This window comes from Chiloscyllium plagiosum, chromosome 24 (genome assembly GCF_004010195.1).
Source record: "Chiloscyllium plagiosum isolate BGI_BamShark_2017 chromosome 24, ASM401019v2, whole genome shotgun sequence".
In the NCBI taxonomy this organism is placed as follows: Eukaryota; Metazoa; Chordata; class Chondrichthyes; order Orectolobiformes; family Hemiscylliidae; genus Chiloscyllium; species Chiloscyllium plagiosum.
In genome coordinates this window covers 52,452,423-52,473,105 of record NC_057733.1, presented here as the reverse complement: position 1 = coordinate 52,473,105, position 20,683 = coordinate 52,452,423, and the positions used below count along the sequence as shown (strand labels likewise).

Below are 20,683 nucleotides of genomic sequence, written 5' to 3'. Positions count from 1 at the left end.
ATAATGTGGTATTATTTGTACTTTGCTGTTTTTTTCTATTTTAATAACAACTTTTTTTTGTAAAGAGTAAAAAGTTTTCAATAAATTAAGAAAGTGAGATCAGGCAAAAAAAGTTCTGTTAAGAGAATTGAGAGTTTTTAGAACTCTGTCCTCGAAAAGACATTGGGTATCAGTTTTCCTGAATATTTTTCAAGGCAAAGGTAATAAATTCTTGTTACGTAAGAGAGTGAAGGATACAAACTTAGTTCTAGAAGGTTGCATATTCCTGCATTGTTTTCATTTAACCAGTGCTGGTAGCATTTCCATGCAATGGGGGATAGGAGTCTAGTACAGCTGACTTTATATTCCTAACTCCATTTTAAAATAAAGATTTTCTGGATTGGTCATAAGCTGCACTTTGAATTTCTCTTCAGTTGGGCTCCTTTAGGCTGAGCCATTGATCTTCATTCTCTTGTGACTTTTGGGTTTTGTGGTCTCGGTGCAAATTAGATGTCCAACAGGCATTAGTCCCCTCAGGGATCGGTGATACCTCACTCATATCTTTGACTTGAACAATAACATAATCCAGGTGTCCGTGCTTTGATCTAGGATGTTCGTTTTCAGTTTGTCCTTCTGTCGAAAGATGCTGTAGGTTATAATGAAGCCACTGCTAAGCACACTGTCAGGATAGGGACATCATCTGAATCAGTTTTTCCCATCCAGTCTTTGCTGAATGGTTCCTTGCTGGGTGTCAGAATCCAAGCCAACCTGGCATTAAAGTCTCTCAAGGAAGATGATCTTTCCTTTTGGGATGGCATCAACTTCTACCAAGGTCAGAATGGAATGCTTTTTTAGTCTCTTCATGCTAGTCAAGGATTGGGTCATTAACACGAATGATGCATGTTGATTATGGCTGAGCTGGAGGTGGTGGTAAGAGCCTTAGGTTTATACAATTGGGGAGTTCTGACAGTGTGCCAAGAACATACTGTGCATAACAAAACCAACTCCATGCATATAGGAACAAGTCTGCCCTGCCTTTCCATTAGTGGTGTATGCCTCTTGTTCCTTCAGCTGCACATCCCCAGGAATGTACAGTTGTCACTGAGGGAAATGAGGCATTTGTGGTCTTCATAGCTTGCATGACCTGATTTGCAGCTCTTCTTTCTGGAAGTTTCAAAATGTAATGCTTACTTTCTTTGATGCTGAGGGTGATGCTCCCCAGCCACAATAAAGTGGGACAGCTTATTTTTGGGGCAAACGTTTTTCAGCTCAGCTATGGGTGCTGCTGTTAGACCTTTGGGCATCTGTTGCCTCTGACCAGGATTCACCGCCCTGTCCCTGTTGCCAGTTTTACATTGCTACAGGGCCTGTCAAAGAGAACCTGATAGAAGCCTGTGCAAGACTTTAATGTGGGAAACTTGTGGCACCGTCATTGTCTATAAACAATCTTCTTGGGTTAGTGGTCAGGTTTCTGTGATGTGTCAAGCCTTGATGTGCTATAGTCAATCAGGTCTTTCACCTGTTCTTCCATCAAGAATATTTTGGAGTGCAGTTTGAACTTTGCTGCCATTGGTGACCCTGGCAGGAGAATAAAGCTCGCAAATGCACCATTCCAAGAATTATTAGAACACACAAGCCTCTCCACTACAATCAACAGAAGGTGTAGTCACTATTATATTGTAGGAAACGGAAGCTAAACTTAATTTTAAATTCAAACTCGTGCTCCTTGCAATATATCATGATTCCTCCACAATAACAAACTGAGATGATGGTGATGGGGAAATTTAACCTCAGCCATCATTTATATCTAGTTATTCCAATATCCAAGATTATCTCTTGAATGCCATTTCCATTTAACCAGCTGTTAAAAATTTTATTTTCTGGATGCTTCAACACTGCATGATGAATAAAAAGTTTATTTCATCTAGGTGACCAACATAGGACTCTAAGCACAAGCACCAAGGCCAATGGGGAACCTCCTCACCATCAGGAATGGCAAAACAGTCAGAGCCAACATGAACCCAAAGGTAAGTAAATACAGTCACTTCTTCTATAAAGCGATGCTGTGTTCTTGTGCAACCCCTTGTTATAGAAAAATAGCGCTTTAGAAACAGCGCATAAAGTGTTGGCGATGTAATTGCATTACAGCCAACACACATTTAAAAAGTTTGCACTTTAGAAACAGCATCACCAGTTTGTCAATTGCGTTACAGTGAAGTTGCATTGACAAAACGCACATTATAGCAGAACGACCTGTAGTTCAATCTCTTCATTCTGTTGTGACCGTGAAACCATTTCTGGGTACCAAAGACACTTTTGTTTCCATCAAATAAAATGAGGAAAGGAATAACTTGCACTTCATTATAAAATACTATTTTTTTTTAAGAAAAGCCCTTTGTACTTCACAACCAATGAAGTACTTTTGAACTGGTCATTTGTATTATAGGAAACAGAGAGAATAATTTTTGGACAGCAAGCTCCAAGGAAAAGCAACATCATAAAATGGATAAACAGTATTGGTTGAGGGATGACAGTGGTCAAGAACGCCCTTGTCAGTTTAAATAGAAAACGTAATTTCATTGAGTGAGTGTGTGAATGAGTGAGTGAGGAAACGCACTGTCATCTTCCAATTCTTATGGGCAATGGACAGTTTCCAAACTGGGGCATATTGAAAATCTGCTCCCTTATATTTTCAATCACCAATAAAAACTTACTGCATACAAAATAATGTAATTCAGAAGAGATTAGAATAAATTCTTATTTTCCTCAACCTAAAATGACTGATCTACTTGTAACTTTGGTTAAAACTTTGGAAAATAAAAAACTGAAATATGGAAAGCACAAACCAAACTTGAGGCTGAATATTTTTTCCTGAGAAATAAGTTATTTTCAAGGATACAAACAAAAACAAAACGAAGGTCAAAAGTCAGATCAGAGTCTGATTCTAGTTCCTGGGGTTAAAACTTCACTGGTGGCAGATCAGTGATGAGATGTTCATTTAGGAGAGTGCCTGAATTCTGAATAATGGATGGAAAGTGGTGGTACAGAAGAAGACAAAGAAAATTTAAAGGCTTTTTTTGAAAAAGCATTCATCAGTCACTAGGTCCAGCTTTGTAACTGATAAATGCCTGCTGCAGAGAGGACTATTTTGTTCGCCTCTTAAAGTGATTTTAAAGGCCTAATCATATCTGTTTGTCCTCCGTAGAACGCACTGATCCAGCATCAATTTCAGAGTGGAAGACAGATTCAAATCAGTCCAAGCCTCCTTGCCGAGAACCTACTGCAAACCACATGCCGGGACAACCCCCTGTTACTACAAGTGACCACACAAGGTATCATACTGCATGTTGAAAGTCAGAAAAATCAGAGTACGGTTTGAGTGTGGCACAAACCCTGTCCTAACGATGCTCACCATGGGGAATATTTGATATTGGCAAGATATCTAAAGCCTGCTTTCAGAGGCTAAATGAGAATACGACTAGTAGAAATCAAGAAACTGCTGTCTTGGTCATAGGATCTTATTAACACAGAAAATTGTTGTATAGCCAATCATACCTCTGTCAGTTCTTGGAAGAACTATTCAATTCATCACATTTAGCCCATAATCCTGCCAAAGGTTTTTCATGTTGTTGAACTTTTGCAAGTTACTGTTGAATCTGCTTCCACTGCCTTCTCAGGCAGCACATCTCAGATCATAATAGTTTGCTGACTGAAGGAAGGAAAAAAAAATCAGTAATTGATCTCATGGTCTCTCGAGTCTCCATTACCATTTGATTAAATGGAGGGTTAACTTGTGTCAACCCCACTTCCTTTTCTCCCCATCCCCACCCACTCCTGTTCCCTCAGTGCTCAAAAACCTATTAATCTCAGGTCTTGAACATTCACAGTAGTCTCAGGCTAAAGATTCTTAAGGGTCAACGTCCTGTGAAGATATGCCTTCTCTCAATCATAAATGATCGGTCACTCATCCCGAGGCAGTGACTCCTATTTCTTATCTAGCCAGCCAAGGAAAAGAGCATCTCAGCATCAATCCTCTAGATTACTCTCGATCATGTGCCAAAACGACTCATTATTGCATTGGTTCTTTTGTCCATATTTTTTTAAACTTCTTGTTACTGACCTCGTTGCAAACAGAAACTTGCAAGCGTACTTGCCGTTTCAAAAACCCTCCAGACCAATCCCTTAATTACATTGCACAGGTCCAGAGGATCAAATTCCAATAACTGAGCAAATCAAAATTTCAAGCACTGTGATGATGCAGAGGCAAGCTGAGCCATTACTGCTCTGAGCTGATGCATGATCAAACAGTACTTCTTCTGTGGAGAGAGAGATTGACATTTTTAATTAGAGTACTTGAAGTTTCTGAGGCAAGCACATGCCTTCTAATATAATCGAGATTGCAGATGAAGCAGTGATAGAGATTAAGGATACCAGGTATGCTGCTGTTTCACAAATACCTAATACAGACTGTGCTTAAATATTAACATTTATACAAGTAATTAAAAGCAAACTATGCCCATTGTCAGATCCGTTTAGCCCATTAGAAGAATTACTCCCCTCCATATCTCCCTTGTTCAGTCATTCTCTGACAGCTTTGCTGTTGCTTTCAAAGCTATTATCTTTGCTTAACTTTGCAATATGGAAAGAACCAGAAGGGGTTTTTGGTTCCGGTTTTGATCTGTTGTCAAAGATATTAGCATCAACTGCATTGATGGTTACAATGTTAAGTTCAACATTCTTAGAGTTAGGAAACGACATCTGTGGTAAAATGTGATGATGTGAGTGGCAAGAGAGGGCAGGATTTGGCAAGTGTGTGATTCATTCTGCAAATGAATAGCACAATGTGACTTAGTATTAAGTTACATAAGGGAGGGGAGCCACTTTAGTGTGATATTGTCTATCACCCTGGGGGTTAAGATGGGACTTAGGGATCTGATTTTACTAGAATAGCCATACAAATACTGTAGCTACAAGTGGTAAGGAATCCTTCCTTGAAACTGCCCATCATCCACATGTATAAGTCGGGAGTGTGATGGAATACCCCCCACTTGCATGGATGACTGCAGCTCATACGATGCTCAAACAGCTAAACAGTATCTACCAGTAAAGTAGCTTTCTTAATTGGTGCCACATCCACAAACATATACTTCTGCAGTGCATCAAAGATCCTTAGATAGCACCTTGCAAACTTCCAACCACTGCCATCCAGAAGTACAAGGGCATCACTGTATGTGAGGGAGAAATGGGAGCAGGAATGAGTCTCATGTTTTACAATTATTATTTTTGTTTCTGTTGAGCAGTCAACAACCAGTGGTATCTGTAACTAAGAACAACCACTTCAGTGGAGCAGATATGAACACACCCTGCCCGCCCATTCCCCTTGATGTTCCAGTCTGGACAAAACAGCTGCCACATGAGGATGTCTTGGAGGAGCTGCTGATACATGGCATGATGGAAAAACCACAGGCAGTAGTGTTCAACGAGGATAAGGTCGAGAATTATGCCATTGGAGAATGGGGGGAGCGCCTGGTTCATGCATTCCTCATACACTGGAAGGAGAGTGACAGCCAGCACAAACCCAGGGACATTATGTGGGCAAACGAGAATGGGGAGAGCGGTCTGCCCTATGATTTCAAGGTCATATTCACCTCCATGAATGATGAGCAGGTGGAGACCTTCATTGAAGTTAAATCTACAATCAAAGCTGAGAAGAACTTTGTCCAACTCTCAGCTCAAGAAGTGGACTTGGCATTAAAGGTCAAAGATCGTTACCACTTGTACAGAGTGTACAAGGCAGGGGACTCTCAGAATGTTCAGCTGTGTCGAATTAAGAACTTGGCACAGTGTTTGCATGCCAAACAACTTGAATTGTTTCTGTTTGTGTAAATGCTATGCTATTTTTAGAGGTGATTAGTCAAGTTTATTGCTTTTATGCATTTTATGTAAATTAGCAATGTCAACAATTAGAAAACACTGTAGATGTTAGGAATATTCAGCAGCAGTGGAAATTGTAATATTTCAGGTGATGCTCTTCTTAGAATTTGAAGGTTACACCTAAATTGTTAGCTACTGAGTGTCTATCATTTTTTTATTTTTATTCATGAGCGGATAAGAAAGAGGTTGAAGTTTAAGATTGCACTAATGGGATAATTTGGGAAGTCCTTTTTGTACTTAATTTTTTATCAATGCTTTTATACATTTCCAAATGCATCCCCTAAGCAAATAATGCATAAAAGAGTATATGTTCACTATGAAAATCTTGTCTACTACATGATTGCAGAGAGGTGGAGGACAAAGTAATTTTAGAAAATAATCAAGAGACTAAACTGATTTTAGAACTTAAGCTTATTTTGATTTAATTTATTCTAAGTAAAAAGATTTAAATAATTCTGTATCTAAGAAAGGCTTGCAGAGAAGATGCTCTTTGCTTGATTCCTTCAAGGGCAGTTAAGATTGCCACATAGTGAAGATAGTGGAATCAGAAGGGTTCCAGAATGAGTAAAGGATAGTGGGTTCACCAATGGTGATTGGACAGCTCCAGGTTTACTCGTACAGATAAAGCACAATACATGAAAACTCCCATAAGGCAGCATCTGTGTAGAGCACAAATTAACATTTCAAAGCAGTGACCCTTTAATTCTAACAAAAGGTCACAGATCCAAAATGTTAATTTGGTTTCATTCCAGAGATGCCACCAGCCCCACTGAGTATTTCCAGCACTTTGTACTTACTTCACTTTTACTGAGACCCAAATTCTAATTTTCAAACTACCCACATTCTCAAATTCAAAGATAGCTGCAGAGATAGAGGAAAATTTATATACATCCCGATTTCAACTCAGACTGTGAAAACTGGAATCCAGAACTAAAGATAGTGAGGAGATAATTCTGGAAGTGTTATGGAAATATTTGGGGATAAAAGGAATCACTAAAAGCAACAAATAAAAATTAGTGTTTCATATCTTTAATACAACTTGGATACAGTTTTTTTTAAACACAGACTGACAATATATAATTGGCAAATGAATCTTTCAGAATAAAGCAATGTACAGACTTCATGCTGAAGTATCAAAGAGCTTCTCAATCATATCTTCAACCTGTTCCACTCTGTATTTTATATATTTTTCAGTATTCTTGGTAAAGGGAACATTTGAATACCTGCAGAGTTAATGAACAATTAACAAGACAGCAATGATAAGTTTTGTAGAAGAACAAATGTGCCAAAGCTGTCCATCAGGCTTTTTTCTGAATGTAATATCGTCATTTCAGAAGCATGAACTCATATTAGCATTCATCTCTCAAACACAAAGTATTCATTCTCTACTCAAAGCTATTCCCAAGCGGTTTACCCCAGAAGGGTATTTGTATACAGACTTTAGCTATGGACACAATTCCAGTGTTGAACACCATGGATATTGGATCATGCTAACAGTGGAATCCAGAAAATAAATGGCTTGCATCGATCTATCATTTTTCACAACCTCAGACACACATTCTGATTTTTATGAATGGATTATTTTTACCTCATCCTTACATGCAACAAACAATTCTTACCTCTGCCAAAAGTTCTTATAGACCCCAGTTACATTTTCCTTCTGTGCATGTCTGATTTTATCCCTTTGCTCTTTGTCTGGAATGGCCCAGGATTTTTGGATTTTGCACAGTTCTTCCAGCCCATCGTTAAATGCCTTCAAAACAGAAATCAGTTGTCTTTGAAATGAATTAATGCTTTCTCATAGCAAAGCAGCAGTCATAGAAAACTGAGTCCAAGCCTGTCCAGTGCTGAACCTGGACAGACCCATTCCTCAGCAGTTTTACAATCATCAAAACACATGTTCATCTCATTCAAGTAGTATGGTGTTCTCACTCGCTGCAACCACCTTGTCCCTCGTTTTAATACTTTTCAAGTTTATTCCCAAGATATTTGTGGTTTTAATATTAAGTGAGAGAGAGAGAGAAGTTTCCAGTTGCAATTAAGTAAGCATTTCATAAAACTGCTCAAAATGCCTGAATGGGCAGGAGTTATCACCACTGTGATCCTGCAGTCAGTCCAGAAACAGACAGTGCAGCCTGCCCAGATGAACCACAGGGAGCACTGTCCTTTCAGTTGCAAACAATTCAGGTCAGGTATAAAAAGGTTTAAATTGCAAAGAGATAGTCAGTTCCAGCAGAATAACGTTGAGAAGAAATGGAAAACTATCTTGCTGCAATAATTTTACCTTTCCAGGACTATTTACATAAGGGAAAAGTGAGGCACTTCACAAAGGGGGTTAGGAAATGCCTGTAGGTGTGCAGAGATAGTCACATGCATTTAGGAAGAGATCATCACATTCGAGGTAATTCTTACATATCAATTGTCTCTTACCTTAAATCGGTCTTTAATTGCTTGTCTTTCCTTATCTTTTAACTGAAAAGAAAATAAAATGGATTACACCAATAACTCACCAGAGAGGTCCTGCTACCGCTAAAAAGAAATTGCTGATTACTATGACCTAATTGAGGCAAGATTCAAATTGATTACTTTGCCATACAGACCAGAAAAATCCCAGGTTTAACTTTTAAATTTACATGAAGTTAGTTATCTCAAAAGGTGACAGAGCCAAAGTGGGTAAATGAAGTTTGAATACAAATCAGCCACAATCTAAAAACAGTGAAACAAGATCGGGGCTAACTCTTGTGTTTATGTTCAGATGCAGCAAGGCCTCCCTCAGCTAAAAGATAAAGGTACAAACCAAAGGTCAGCCAAGGCTCCTACATGTGATTGTTACACAGTGATCCCAGTCAGTTTGCAGATGATTTGAAGATATGATCAGGTTTACTGGGCAGACTCACCAAGCGCCGTGTCTAAGTTACAGCCAAGTTAACAAGGTAGCAGACAGTGCTCACCACCCGTGGATCTGCTCCCCAGGGCAATCAGGAGGAAAGGGTATGTTTATGTTTTGGGGTGGAGTGAGTTGAGTTCCTGGAAGGACACTGCTGCATATGGTTAACATAGAAACTGAGCCCAGCAAAGCTGCACAAGGCCACAGGAAGGACACAAATTTAACAAATATTAGGAACACTTACTTTTGTTGTTGACTGCAAGACAGGCATGTTAATCTCATTTACGGGTGATGTGACCTTTAACCAACTGTAAAAATAGGATTACATGTTAAGCAGATAGTTCCCTGCTATATAATTAGCACCATTCTCCCTCCATTTCATAAGGAAAAACAGGAAGTGAATGTTCCTAGCCATTCCCACACCACCCTCCACATTTCCACCATTGTTCCTGCAGATGCCAACACTTCAGGAACATGATTCTTACAGCACAAGCTCCTCCACATCAAGATCCATCTTTCAGAATCAACCACATTCATTCAAAAATCACAAAGGGCAGATTTCTTTTGAAAGGAGAAGAGTCAAACAAAAAGGTCCTTCTCTCAATTAACAGTTACATACTGACTATTATCAATATAGTTTTTAATTCCAGATTAACAATTTAAATTTTTCACAGGCCTGATTGATTTAGAATTCATATCTCTAGATTTTTAGTTCAAATCTCTGATATATTAAGTAATTTAATCACAACATTAAGTGGGGACAGAATCAAGCTTCATTGTGGTGTCTTCAGTCAAGTTACCCGTAGATGTGGAGAAAAAGGACAAGGTACAGAAGATTTGTTGGTGTCTACAGAACGGTGATTGTCTTCAGAGGGTTGGGAGGACAGAAGAGCACAAAGCACAAACTAAACCAAGATTACCTGCGCTGGTAAATTTGGAGCTGCTCATCAATGTGTGCCTTGTAAGTCTTGTCTGCATTCTTCTGTGTCACTGCTACAAGTTGGATTAATTCAGACCTGAACAAACATACCGAAAGTGAGGAATCTGGTTGACTTCAGCTTTTAACCAGTAACCAATTGCACCAATCTACAATTTTTGCTAGTTTCTTCAACTATATCCTTCTGGGGACTTAAAAAAGACACTTTCACAACATAGAAAAGTTATAAAATACAACAATATTGCCTCCAGGCATTTGAACACATCCAGTCTAATGCATTACAACCAAGACAATGGCCTGTAGTCCAGAATGGAGGGCACAGACAGCTGTCAGTGCAGAACAGGATCATGGTTTAGCAGCAGCTCACAAACTGATTTTGGCTACGGCTTTGTAGGATGGTAAAAAGGGAAATATTTCAAAAGAAAAACATTCTACCAGTAGAGAAAGAGCAAAAATAGAACAAAGTTCTTGTTTTCTGTTTCACTTCTGCAGCTTTAAATTTGCCAGTCCGAGAACACCAGACATAATTATCACAAACTTACTTCTCCAAGGATTTCAGGATGTAATTAAAGTTATTGAGAAGGAAGACTGCACCCAAAGCAGTGTCCTCATAAACCTTAGCCTTGCTGTGCAGGTTCAGCTGCAGGTTGCCAAGTATTTTGCCTAGTGAGAGAGGGAAGTGTATTAAAATTGGAGTAAGAAGGTGCAGAAATAAATTTCTATTGAAAACAAATTATCTGCATATCCTCAGGAGATTGGTCTTTATTCTCTACTGCTTCCCACTGGTACTCTTTTTCATTTTCAGTTGGTGACTCACCGAGGCTCAGGGGGATGTCCTGGCAGGATTATCTAACAGTAACGGCCAGTTCTCTCATCCCAGCTGGCCGTCAGCACACCAGTAGCCCACAAATTATTTATTTTTAATCCTGAGAACCAGAGATGGCTGTACAAGAAAGATCTCTGGGAGATGGAGCAATGGGGAGCAAGTTGTGTAGAGGCACAGATCAGATCTGGTAAGAATGCAAGAAACACAACTCAAGGGGCTGAATTACCTTCTGTTTCCACAATACCTTTTCCAATATGATTTAACAGAGATCAACAAACTTTGTCAATTAAATTCCAAAGTCAGGTTAATACAGAAGAACGGTTTATTCACTGTAGCTCAAGTGGATCAAACACTTGCCTGAATCAGACAGGAGCTCAAATCTCCTACAGAAACCTGAACACAATCTTGATTGACACTTCCAGTGGAGTGCTGCACTGTAGGAAGGGGTTCTCCCTCAGATGAGAGAAAAGCTACATCTGCCCTTTCAAACAGAGATGAAACTTCATAGCACTATTCGAATCATCCATCAACCAATATGATAAAAAAAAAAGATTTTCTGGTCATTTTCAGATTTAGATTGAGAATTTATTGTGATACGTAGGTGAGTACAGGAATACAAGAGCACAGTGAAAAAATGTACAAAGTCACCATCTGCCAGTGCCATTTCAGTATACAAAAGACCGGATTACAAACAGAAGTAAAAGAAACAGCCAAAAGAAAGAGGAAACATCTAGATCACTCCCCTGCCTCCTTGCTGCCAGAAAACCAAAGCCACAAATCTTATCCCTCAGACTGCGAACACTGAGAAGCTCTGAGACCCTGCATGCTGCAAAACTGTACACCCACCACCTCCCTCATCATTGTTATTTGTGGAAGTTTTCCGAATCTCCTCCATCACAATATTGGCTACACATTTTAAAAAAAACTTAACTGACTGCAGCAAGCTTTAGAACACCTTGGTGTTGTGCAATTTACTATTATTCCTTAGGAAAGACAATCTGTGGTCCTTACCCAGCCTGGGAGATAGTGGGGGGCTGCAGATACTGGAGAAGTCAGAATCAACAATGACTAAGATTGAACAACAGGTCAAGCAGAAGACGACAAAAAAAAACCAAGACAGTCCCAACCCACACTGCAGCAGAGGCAAGGTATGACATGAAGCTGCTGAGAATTCAGCACTAATTGAAAGTTAAAAGACACTAGCATCCCACACACTCATGCTAAAATACCCCTTGAATCTTTTACTGGAGACTTGCAACCTAAATTTTAAATTATAAACGTGATTCATACACTGAGTCATGCAAATAATGTGGGAAGTGGAAATATCATGGTTCCATACTAAAGCACCTCCCCAAAAAAAAAAACTTAACTGGAGGTTTCAAAATTTGGGCAGAATACAACAAATCAACAAGACCAGGAAATAAACTTCATACAGGATATGTAAATAGCTTCTTAATACCTCAACATTAACTCAAAAACTTAATCAGCAATTAAAAGTATACAAATAGGTTGCCTATGATTAGATGGGGGAAAAACAAGTTTCCATTATTTGTATAATCAAAACCCTAGGTGCACACAATGAGAAACATACAGCATATCTGATACCAAACTTGAAGCAGCTTTTTTAACAATTCATTCATGGGATATGAGCACCTTTCTCATCAACCACATTGATATGGATCTGAAATCGCATGTAGGCCAGACTGGGTAAGGGACAATAACTTGTGGCGCTGGGTAAAGCCACAGATCAGGCAGCACCTGAGAAGCAGAGGAGTTGGTGTGTCACGAGTCCTGATGAAGGGTTAAGCCCGAAATGTTGACTCTCTTACTCCTCAGATGCTGCCCGATTTGCTGCACTTTTTCCAGTGCCACACATAATCAACTCCGACTTCTCCAGCATCTGCAGTCCCCCCCACTATCTTCCAGGCTGGGTAAGAACCACAGATTGGATTTCCTAAGGAACATTAGTGAGCGAGATTGGTTTCTACAGCAATCAACAATAGACTTGTGGACCCATTACGGAGACTGATTTTAAATTCAGGGTTATTTTATCTTAATTACTTAAAAATTTAAATTCTATTAGATGTCATGAAATAAAAATTATTCCATTTCCAAAACATACAAAACTGCGCATGAAAAGTGATCATAATACAGACAATGATTTTACACGAAACGGTTTCTTCGCACAAAAGATAAACTCTCAGTCTCATGCCTAGATATTTTCCAGTGATAACAGCTAACAGACAAAATGCGTTCATGTGAAATTCCTTTACGGCATTAAATTGCTTTGTTCAATGTTGTGGTTCTGTTCGCCGAGCTGGAAATTTTTGTTGCAAATGTTTCGTCCCCTGTCTAGGTGACATCCTCAGTGCTTGGGAGCCTCCTGTGAAGCGCTTCTGTGGTGTTTCCTCCGGCATTTATAGTGGCCTGTCCCTGCCGCTTCCAGTTGTCAGTTTCAGCTGTCCGCTGTAGTGGCCGGTATATTGGGTCCAGGTCGATGTGTTTGTTGATGGAGATTGTTGATGAGTGCCATGCTTCTAGGAATTCCCTGGCTGTTCTTTGTTTGGCTTGCCCTACAATGGTAGTGTTGTTCCAGTCGAATTCATGTTGCTTGTCGTGTGTGTGTGTGGCTACTAAGGATAGCTGGTCGTGGCGTTTCGTGGCTAGTTGGTGTTCATGGATGCGGATCGTTAGCTGTCTTCCTGTTTGTCCTATATAGTGTTTTGTGCAGTCTTTGCATGGGATTTTGTACACTACATTAGTTTTGCTCATGTTGGGTATTGGGTCCTTCGTTCTGGTGAGTTGTTGTCTGAGGGTGGCTGTTAGTTTGTGTGCTGTTATAAGTCCTAGTGGTCGCAGTAGTCTGGCTGTCAGTTCTGAAATGCTCCTGATGTATGGTAGTGCGGCTAGTCCTTTGGGCTGCGGCATGTCCTCATTCCGTTGTCTTTCTCTTAGGCATCTGTTGATGAAATTGCACAGGTATCCGTTTTTGGCGAATACCTTGTACAGGTGTTCCTCTTCCTCTTTTTGCAGTTCGGTGTTCTCTGTACCATCACGTCTAGGAATGGGAGTTGGTTATCCACACAGTTGGTCATCCTCCTTTGTGGAGAATTCACCACAAAGGTATACAGGAAAGCCACACACACAGACCAAGTCCTGAACTATGAAAGTAACCACCCCAACACACACAAACGAAGTTGCATCAAGACACTATTCAAAAGGGCCACAACACACTGCAGCACACCAGAACTGCAAAAAGAGGAAGAGGAACACCTGTACAAGGTATTTGCCAAAAACGGATACCCGTGCAATTTCATCAACAGATGCCTAAGAGAAAGACAACGGAATGAGGACATGCCGCAACCCAAAGGACTAGCCACACTACCATACATCAGGAGCATTTCAGAACTGACAGCCAGACTACTGCGACCTCTAGAAATTATAACAGCACACAAACCAACAGCCACTCTCGGACAACAACTTACCAGAACGAAGGACCCGATACCCAGCATGAGCAAAACTAATGTAGTGTACAAAATCCCATGCAAGGACTGCACAAAACACTATTTAGGACAAACAGGAAGACAGCTAACGATCCGCATCCATGAACATCAACTAGCCACGAAACGCCACGACCAGCTATCCTTAGTAGCCACACACGCAGACGACAAGCAACATGAATTCGACTGGGACAACACTACCATTGTAGGGCAAGCCCAACAGAAAACAGCCAGGGAATTCCTAGAAGCATGGCACTAATCCACAAACTCCATCAACAAACACATCGACCTGGACCCAATATACCGGCCACTACAGCGGACAGCTGAAACTGACAACCGGAAGCGGCAGGGACAGGCCACTATAAATGCCGGAGGAAACACCACAGAAGCGCTTCACAGGAGGCTACCAAGCACTGAGGGTGTCACCTAGACAGGGGACGAAACGTTTGCAACAAAAATTTCCAGCTCGGCGAACAGAACCACAACAACGAGCACCCGAGCTATAAATCTTCACCCAAACTTTGCTTTGTTCAAGGTAAATTTATGGAACAATGTTTTCCAAAAGTAGGTGTATCAACGATATTATGAGCAACACATGATTCTGCCTTTGTTTCTACAAGTTAGGTTGACAGGCATAAGTTAACAGGAACTTTCAGGCCACAAGTCAAAAGTACCAGATAATAAATTGTTGGAGCTACTGCATTTTTATAAAAGATTTATTCATTTCCATTATCAGATGGCACACACATTATATGTACACACCCTCATCCACAAAAACAAACTCTTCCACACCTCTCTCTAATCAGATCATCAATTTATGGGTCCCAAATTTCTGGTAAAATGTAAAAATTGATCAGGCAATTTAAATCTTTCAAACACTTAAGCAAAAGGCAGAGAAACCTCACTGTAAAACCGATACTTACAGATGTAGTTGCTGAGAAGCCGCCTACTGAACTCAAAGTTGTAGGTGCTGGTAGAGGAACCAGTTTCTGCAAGTCAACCATTTCCAGTTTTAGTGATAAAATCAAAATACATTCTGATAGCATATTTTGTTTAGATGATGATTTAAAACATAATTAATGAAATCTTCTCTTAAAGTAATTCCTCCATTCTCGTCCTGCCGCCACCCAAAAATAAAACCCAACACACACATGCAATTTTCTAGACAAGATCACACAGGGACATACTGCACCCAACTTACAAGATCCTAGAATCCCTACAGTGCGGAAACAGGCCCTTTGGCCCAACAAGTCCACACCAACCCTCCAAAGAGCATCCCACCCTTTCCCAACCCTATTACTCTACATTTTACACCTGACTAATGCACCTAATCAACACACCCCGAACACCATGGACAATTTAGGATGGTCAATTCACCTAACCTGCACATCTTTGGAACATGGGAGGAAACTGGAGCAGACACGGAGAGAATATGCAAACTCCAAACAGTCGCCCAAGGCGGGAATCAAACCCAGGTCCCTGGCACTGTGAGGCAGCAGTGCTAACCACTGAGCCACCATGCCGCCCCACTGTAACACTTCTGCAACATTTTTTGATAAAGACTACTTGCTGACGTGGAACAATAGCCCAGCTAAAGGAAGAGTCCCCTCCATCCTGTTTAACTCCCTGATGACACAATAAGTCCCCACCCAAAGCTGTGTTCAGGGTTCCAAATTTTAAAAACCCACTCTGCAAATCTGTGACCAGTTAGGAGCAGCATAACAATTTCAAGAGGAAGAGATAGGAGAATTCAGGAAAAGTATTAAAAACAGCAATCCACAATACAAGGAAATGTGTGTTCACTTCACATTCCCCATGCGGAACTGGACCCCTTTGGGACAGAGTTCTATGGGTGGTATTGATTCGCTGACATCGTTCACAAGTGGTTGAGGGGCAGATATATCCAACCCTGGTTGCGGCCGCGCAGCCAATGACCCTTCTAGGAAACATTTAACTATCAATCTTGCTTTACCTTCCCTTATACTAGTGCCTGTCACAGCACAGTGTGGAATCAAACCTGGGATCCTCCTGACTGTAAGGGCCATGTTACACTTTATAGATGCCAATAGCCTTCTGGAAACACTGTCCCCAGTAACAGCATAAAAAGAGGCAAGCAGTTACCCAATGTGGGAACAAGTGCCCTAATTTTCAGAAATGTATGCATTAAATCTTCCTCAAACCTTGAGCCATTTGCCACCACAACCATCTTTACATGGGTGGTAAATTAGAGAGAACAAGCTGCTTAACAAATGAGGCAATGGACATAGTTTAAAACAACATTGATTCCAATAAAATTTAAACTGATGGGAAATGTCAGACATGGACAGATTGGAATTCCATCAACTCACCTCTGGGATCTAAAGGAATATTGTAAGTGTCCCCCAGAACTACAGGTGACAGCACAGCGAAGAGAAGTGTAAAAGTGAAAGGATTAAAACTTCATTAGTTCAGAGAGAGTAAAGTTAAGCAAGACAGGGAGATCAAGCAGAGAGTACCAGCAGGGTGGTAAACAGGTAGAATAGCGTGGTTGGGGAACAGATACAAGCAGGAGGGGAGGTGTCAGGAACAAACCAATACTTGAATTTAAAAAGCAACAAAAGCTGAAAGGCAACAAAAATGTTTAATTTTAAACTGGGTTCTAAAATAAATACATGACAAATAATTCAATACGCTAGTAAGATTAGCAACAAAAAACAGAATTTTACAAACCCAACTTTTAAGCCATTTGGAGGGGGTAGGATTTTAATCTTTACAATGATTTTAATTTCACTCGAAATACAGCTCTTAAAAATCTGAAATTCATCAGCATCAGCTACTTTTTTAGACAAGAACTGTCCAGTTACTGACTGGAAAGCAGAGACAATGAGAGAATCACTCTGCCTTTTCCCAGGTCAGTAGATTGCAGCTTGGGAAGCAACAGTCACCAAGTGGGTGACTGGATGATGCTCCTTTAGACCAAAGTCATTCATTTGAATGTACACGGTGGAATATGACGCAGGGAAAAAATAGCAACACCCCCTAGCATTTCCTCCAACCTCCTCACCACACCCCCACCCCACAAAAAACTTTAAACACACTCACCCTGTGATGCTAACATGGCACTTGCTGTTTCCTGAAAATCCAGCAGCTGTTGAAGGAATAATATCGCCTGCAGGAGAAATCAGTGGCTGTTAGTGCCTCACAACAGTGCTCAGCAAACACAGAATGACTTCACTTTCCTTCCATCTACTCCCCTGAAGATGGCTTCCCAATGGGCTTTGGTTCCAAGGGCTCAAGCTTCCTTTTAGCGTCTGGCTGCCATGATTATTCAGGTAAGGGCAAGGTATCTCAACTTGATCCACCTACTTATGCCAGGAGGCATATAGATGTTGATCACAGCAGAAATCCAAGGGGGTTTTGTATCACTATCACTGGATAATTCTTTTTTCCAAGTGCAGCACCTCCTAAGAAGGAATGAACCCAGCACAGAACAACAACTTGGCTGAACAGTATGCTGAATTCGTGTCATTAACAGCTGAACAATTGGCAAGTGTTCTATCATATCTACTTATCAAAATCACAAATTTTAGATGTTCACCAACACCAAGAATAGCATACATAATAAAGACAATATAAAAACTTTTAATGTCATACCAACGTACATTACTGGTCAGTTCATGGACAGTTCCATCTTTGGGCATATTATACTCTTTATCTGGATCATTCTGTAGAATGAGGAGAAATGAAACTACATCACTGCTTACAACCACTAGATTTTCACAGAATGATGCAGTTTAAGGTTTGATCTTTAAACAAAAAGACAATTTTTTTTGACCTGAGGCAGAAATGTTTTTAAGCCAGAAACAAAAGATGATAAAATACAGCAAGAGATTAAGATACAAACTGCTTTTAAAAAGGTGATTGATTTCAAATGGCTGTGTGGTAATTGTACAAATAATTGTACAAGCCCAGTCTCCACAAGAATGTCATTAGCTCCTAAATGTCTTGCTTTTAGACCCGTATGTCAATTCCATTGTCAGGAAACCCACCTGGGGTCTCTTACACAACCTAGAAACAGTTAGCATTTATGATGCCACCATCCCACTGGTTAGAGATATGAAGAAATAGGCAGTCAAGAAAAGCTGATAGCATGACACAATGAGAATACATTAATAAAGAATTTCAGCAATTGTTAGCTGCGGATTGACAGTCTAGAAGTTACTAACAATTAACAGATTGTAAAACATTGCTGAACTTATAGAAGAGAATGAAACTTCACTGATTCATCACCTACCTTAATACTATCTGCAAACTCTTCCAAAGCTTTTGCTCCTGTGGTTTCCATGGAGGTAATGAGAACTGGTAGCTTATTCTTGGTGCTGGCCGCTGTACCCTGTGTGACACAATTATTGCTAAAAATATCTGCAGAAGCACATTTGTATGTAAAAGGTTTCAGCCTCAATTCTGACCCTTCCAAAAATTGAAGAATAAATGTAATTGAGTGGCATTGCCTAAGCTGATGAACTTTACTGGTTGGAAGCTGGTTGTTGGGCATAAGGTGACATCCAGTTGGACAGTATTTACTGTCAAATGGCACTGGCTGTCCAATCTCTATCAGAAGTGTGGGATCATTACTTCTGCATGGAAAAGTATGGAAAAAAAAAGGAGAATTCAGGAGAGGTTACTAAAGCCTCCAGAACACAAAATAGGACAGAGTGTTTAAAAAGGATTAGAAATCAAACTTAAGCACACCAGATAGAGGGATAACAATGAGAAGAGGAACTGAAGCTATGTATCTGAATGCATACATTATACGAAATAAGGTAAATTAGCTTGTGGCGCAGATCAAAATTGGGAGGTATGACATGGTGGGTATCACAGAGACATAGTTGCAAGGGGATCAGGATTGGAAGCTAAATATCCAAGGATATACATCCTATCGAAAAGATAGGCAGGTGAGCAGAAGGGGTGGGGTTGCCTGGTTAGTAAATGAAATTAAACCAATAGCAAAAAAAAAAACGATGTTTGGTCAAATGATATAGAATCGGTGTGGCTAGAGTTGAGGAGTCACAGAGGTGAATAAACCATAATGGGAGTTAGCTGCAGGCCTCTAAACAAGGGCACAAGGTACACCAGGAGAAAGAAAGATAAGATTACAGCCATCATGGGGAATTTGATATGCAGGTGGATTGGGAAAAATCAGGTTGTTAGTGGATCACAAGAAAAGGAATTTGTGGAACGTCTACAACATGGCTTTTTAGAACAACTTGTGGTGGAACCCACTTCTGGATTTAGTGTTGTGCAATGAGGGAGACTTGATCAGGGAGCTGAACGTGAAGGAACCCTTAGGAGTGACCATAACATTCATTTGCAATTTAAGGGGGAGAAGCTGGAATCAGATGTAACAGTATTACAGTTGAATAAAGGCAACTACAGAGGCATGAGGGAGGAACTGACCAGAATTGACTGGGAGAGTAGCCGAGCAGGAAAGACAGTGAAACAGAAATGGCAAGAGTTTCTGGAAGTAATTCAAGACACACAGCAAAAATTCATCTCCATGAAAGATGAGCAAACTAAAGGGTGGATGAGACAACTAAGGCTGACAAGGGAAGTCAGGGAAAGCATAAAAACAAAAGAGAAAGCATATAATACGGCAAAGGGTAGTGGGAAGACTACAAAGATCAACAGAGGACAACTAAAGAAGAAATAAAGAGGGAGAAGATTAAAAATGAGGAGGATAAGCTAGCCAGTAATATAAAAAAAGATTGCAAGAGTTACTTGAGATATATAAAAAGCAAAAGAGGGAAAAGTGGGCATTGGGCTGCTGGAAAATGATGCTGGAGAAATAGTAGTTGGGAACAAAGAAACTCAGGAGGAGCTGAACAATTACTTACTTGGAAAGACAAGTTACATTCCACAAATTCAAGACAGTTGGCGGGGGCAGAGCTGAGTGTATTGGCTATCACCAAGGAGAAGGTGCTAGAAAAACTGAATGGCCCGGAGGTGGATAAATCACTTGGACCAGATGGACTACACCCCAGAGTTCTAAGGGAAATAGCTGAAGAGATAGTGGAGGCATTAATGGTGATCTTTCAGGAATCACTGAAAGATTACTAAGTCAGGGAAGGTCCTATAGGACTGGAAAATCACCATCCTTATTTAAGAATGGAGTAAGGCAAAAGATGGGAAATTACAGGCCGATTAGCCTGACCTCAGTCACTGGTGAGATTTGAGTCTGTTGCAAAGGATGAGATTTCTGAATACTTGGAAGTGTATGGTAAAATAGGGCAACATCAGCATGGTTTCATCAAGGGGAGATCATGCCTGACAAATCTGCTAGAATTCTTTGAGGAAGTAACAAGCAGGTTAGACCAAGGAGAGCAAATGGATGTTAACTACCTGTACTTCAAGAAGGACTTTGACAAGGTGCTGCATATGAGGCTGCTGAGTAAGATAATGGCCCATGGTGTCAGAGGCAAGGTGCTAGCATGGATAGAAGCTTGGCTGTCTGGCAGAAAACAGAATGGGAATGAAAGGGTCCTTCTCAGGATGGCAGCCAGTGACAAGCAGTGTTCCGCAAGGCTCAGTGTTGGGACCACAACTTTTCACTTTATACAATCACGATCTGGATAAAGGAACGG

At 40.4% G+C, this 20,683-nt stretch overlaps 2 protein-coding genes across 26 annotated transcripts in view; one reads left to right on the top strand and one right to left on the bottom strand.

Annotated features, from left to right (window-relative positions):
• The window catches only part of wu:fj29h11 (protein NO VEIN), a 154,611-nt gene extending 148,375 nt beyond the window's left edge, over positions 1-6,236 (top strand). For all 6 annotated transcript variants that reach the window (XM_043715132.1, XM_043715131.1, XM_043715130.1 and 3 more), the window contains 3 exons: positions 1,908-2,006; positions 3,185-3,311; positions 5,280-6,236. In XM_043715132.1, the coding sequence (XP_043571067.1) occupies positions 1,908-2,006; positions 3,185-3,311; positions 5,280-5,865 (812 nt within the window). In that variant the 3' untranslated portion in view covers positions 5,866-6,236. The remainder of the gene's footprint in view (positions 1-1,907; positions 2,007-3,184; positions 3,312-5,279) is intronic.
• A 690-nt stretch (positions 6,237-6,926) lies between these two features.
• The window catches only part of exoc7 (exocyst complex component 7), a 36,782-nt gene continuing 23,025 nt past the window's right edge, over positions 6,927-20,683 (bottom strand). For 8 of the 20 annotated variants that reach the window (XM_043715136.1, XM_043715137.1, XM_043715140.1 and 5 more), the window contains 11 exons: positions 18,337-18,435; positions 17,705-17,767; positions 17,145-17,211; positions 16,412-16,450; positions 14,987-15,052; positions 10,280-10,400; positions 9,721-9,816; positions 9,045-9,108; positions 8,344-8,385; positions 7,533-7,666; positions 6,927-7,136 (listed from right to left, as the gene is read on the bottom strand). In XM_043715136.1, coding sequence (XP_043571071.1) covers positions 7,034-7,136; positions 7,533-7,666; positions 8,344-8,385; positions 9,045-9,108; positions 9,721-9,816; positions 10,280-10,400; positions 14,987-15,052; positions 16,412-16,450; positions 17,145-17,211; positions 17,705-17,767; positions 18,337-18,435 — 894 coding nt within the window. In that variant the 3' untranslated portion in view covers positions 6,927-7,033. The other 12 variants (XM_043715138.1, XM_043715139.1, XM_043715144.1 and 9 more) reach the window with 7 other exon arrangements.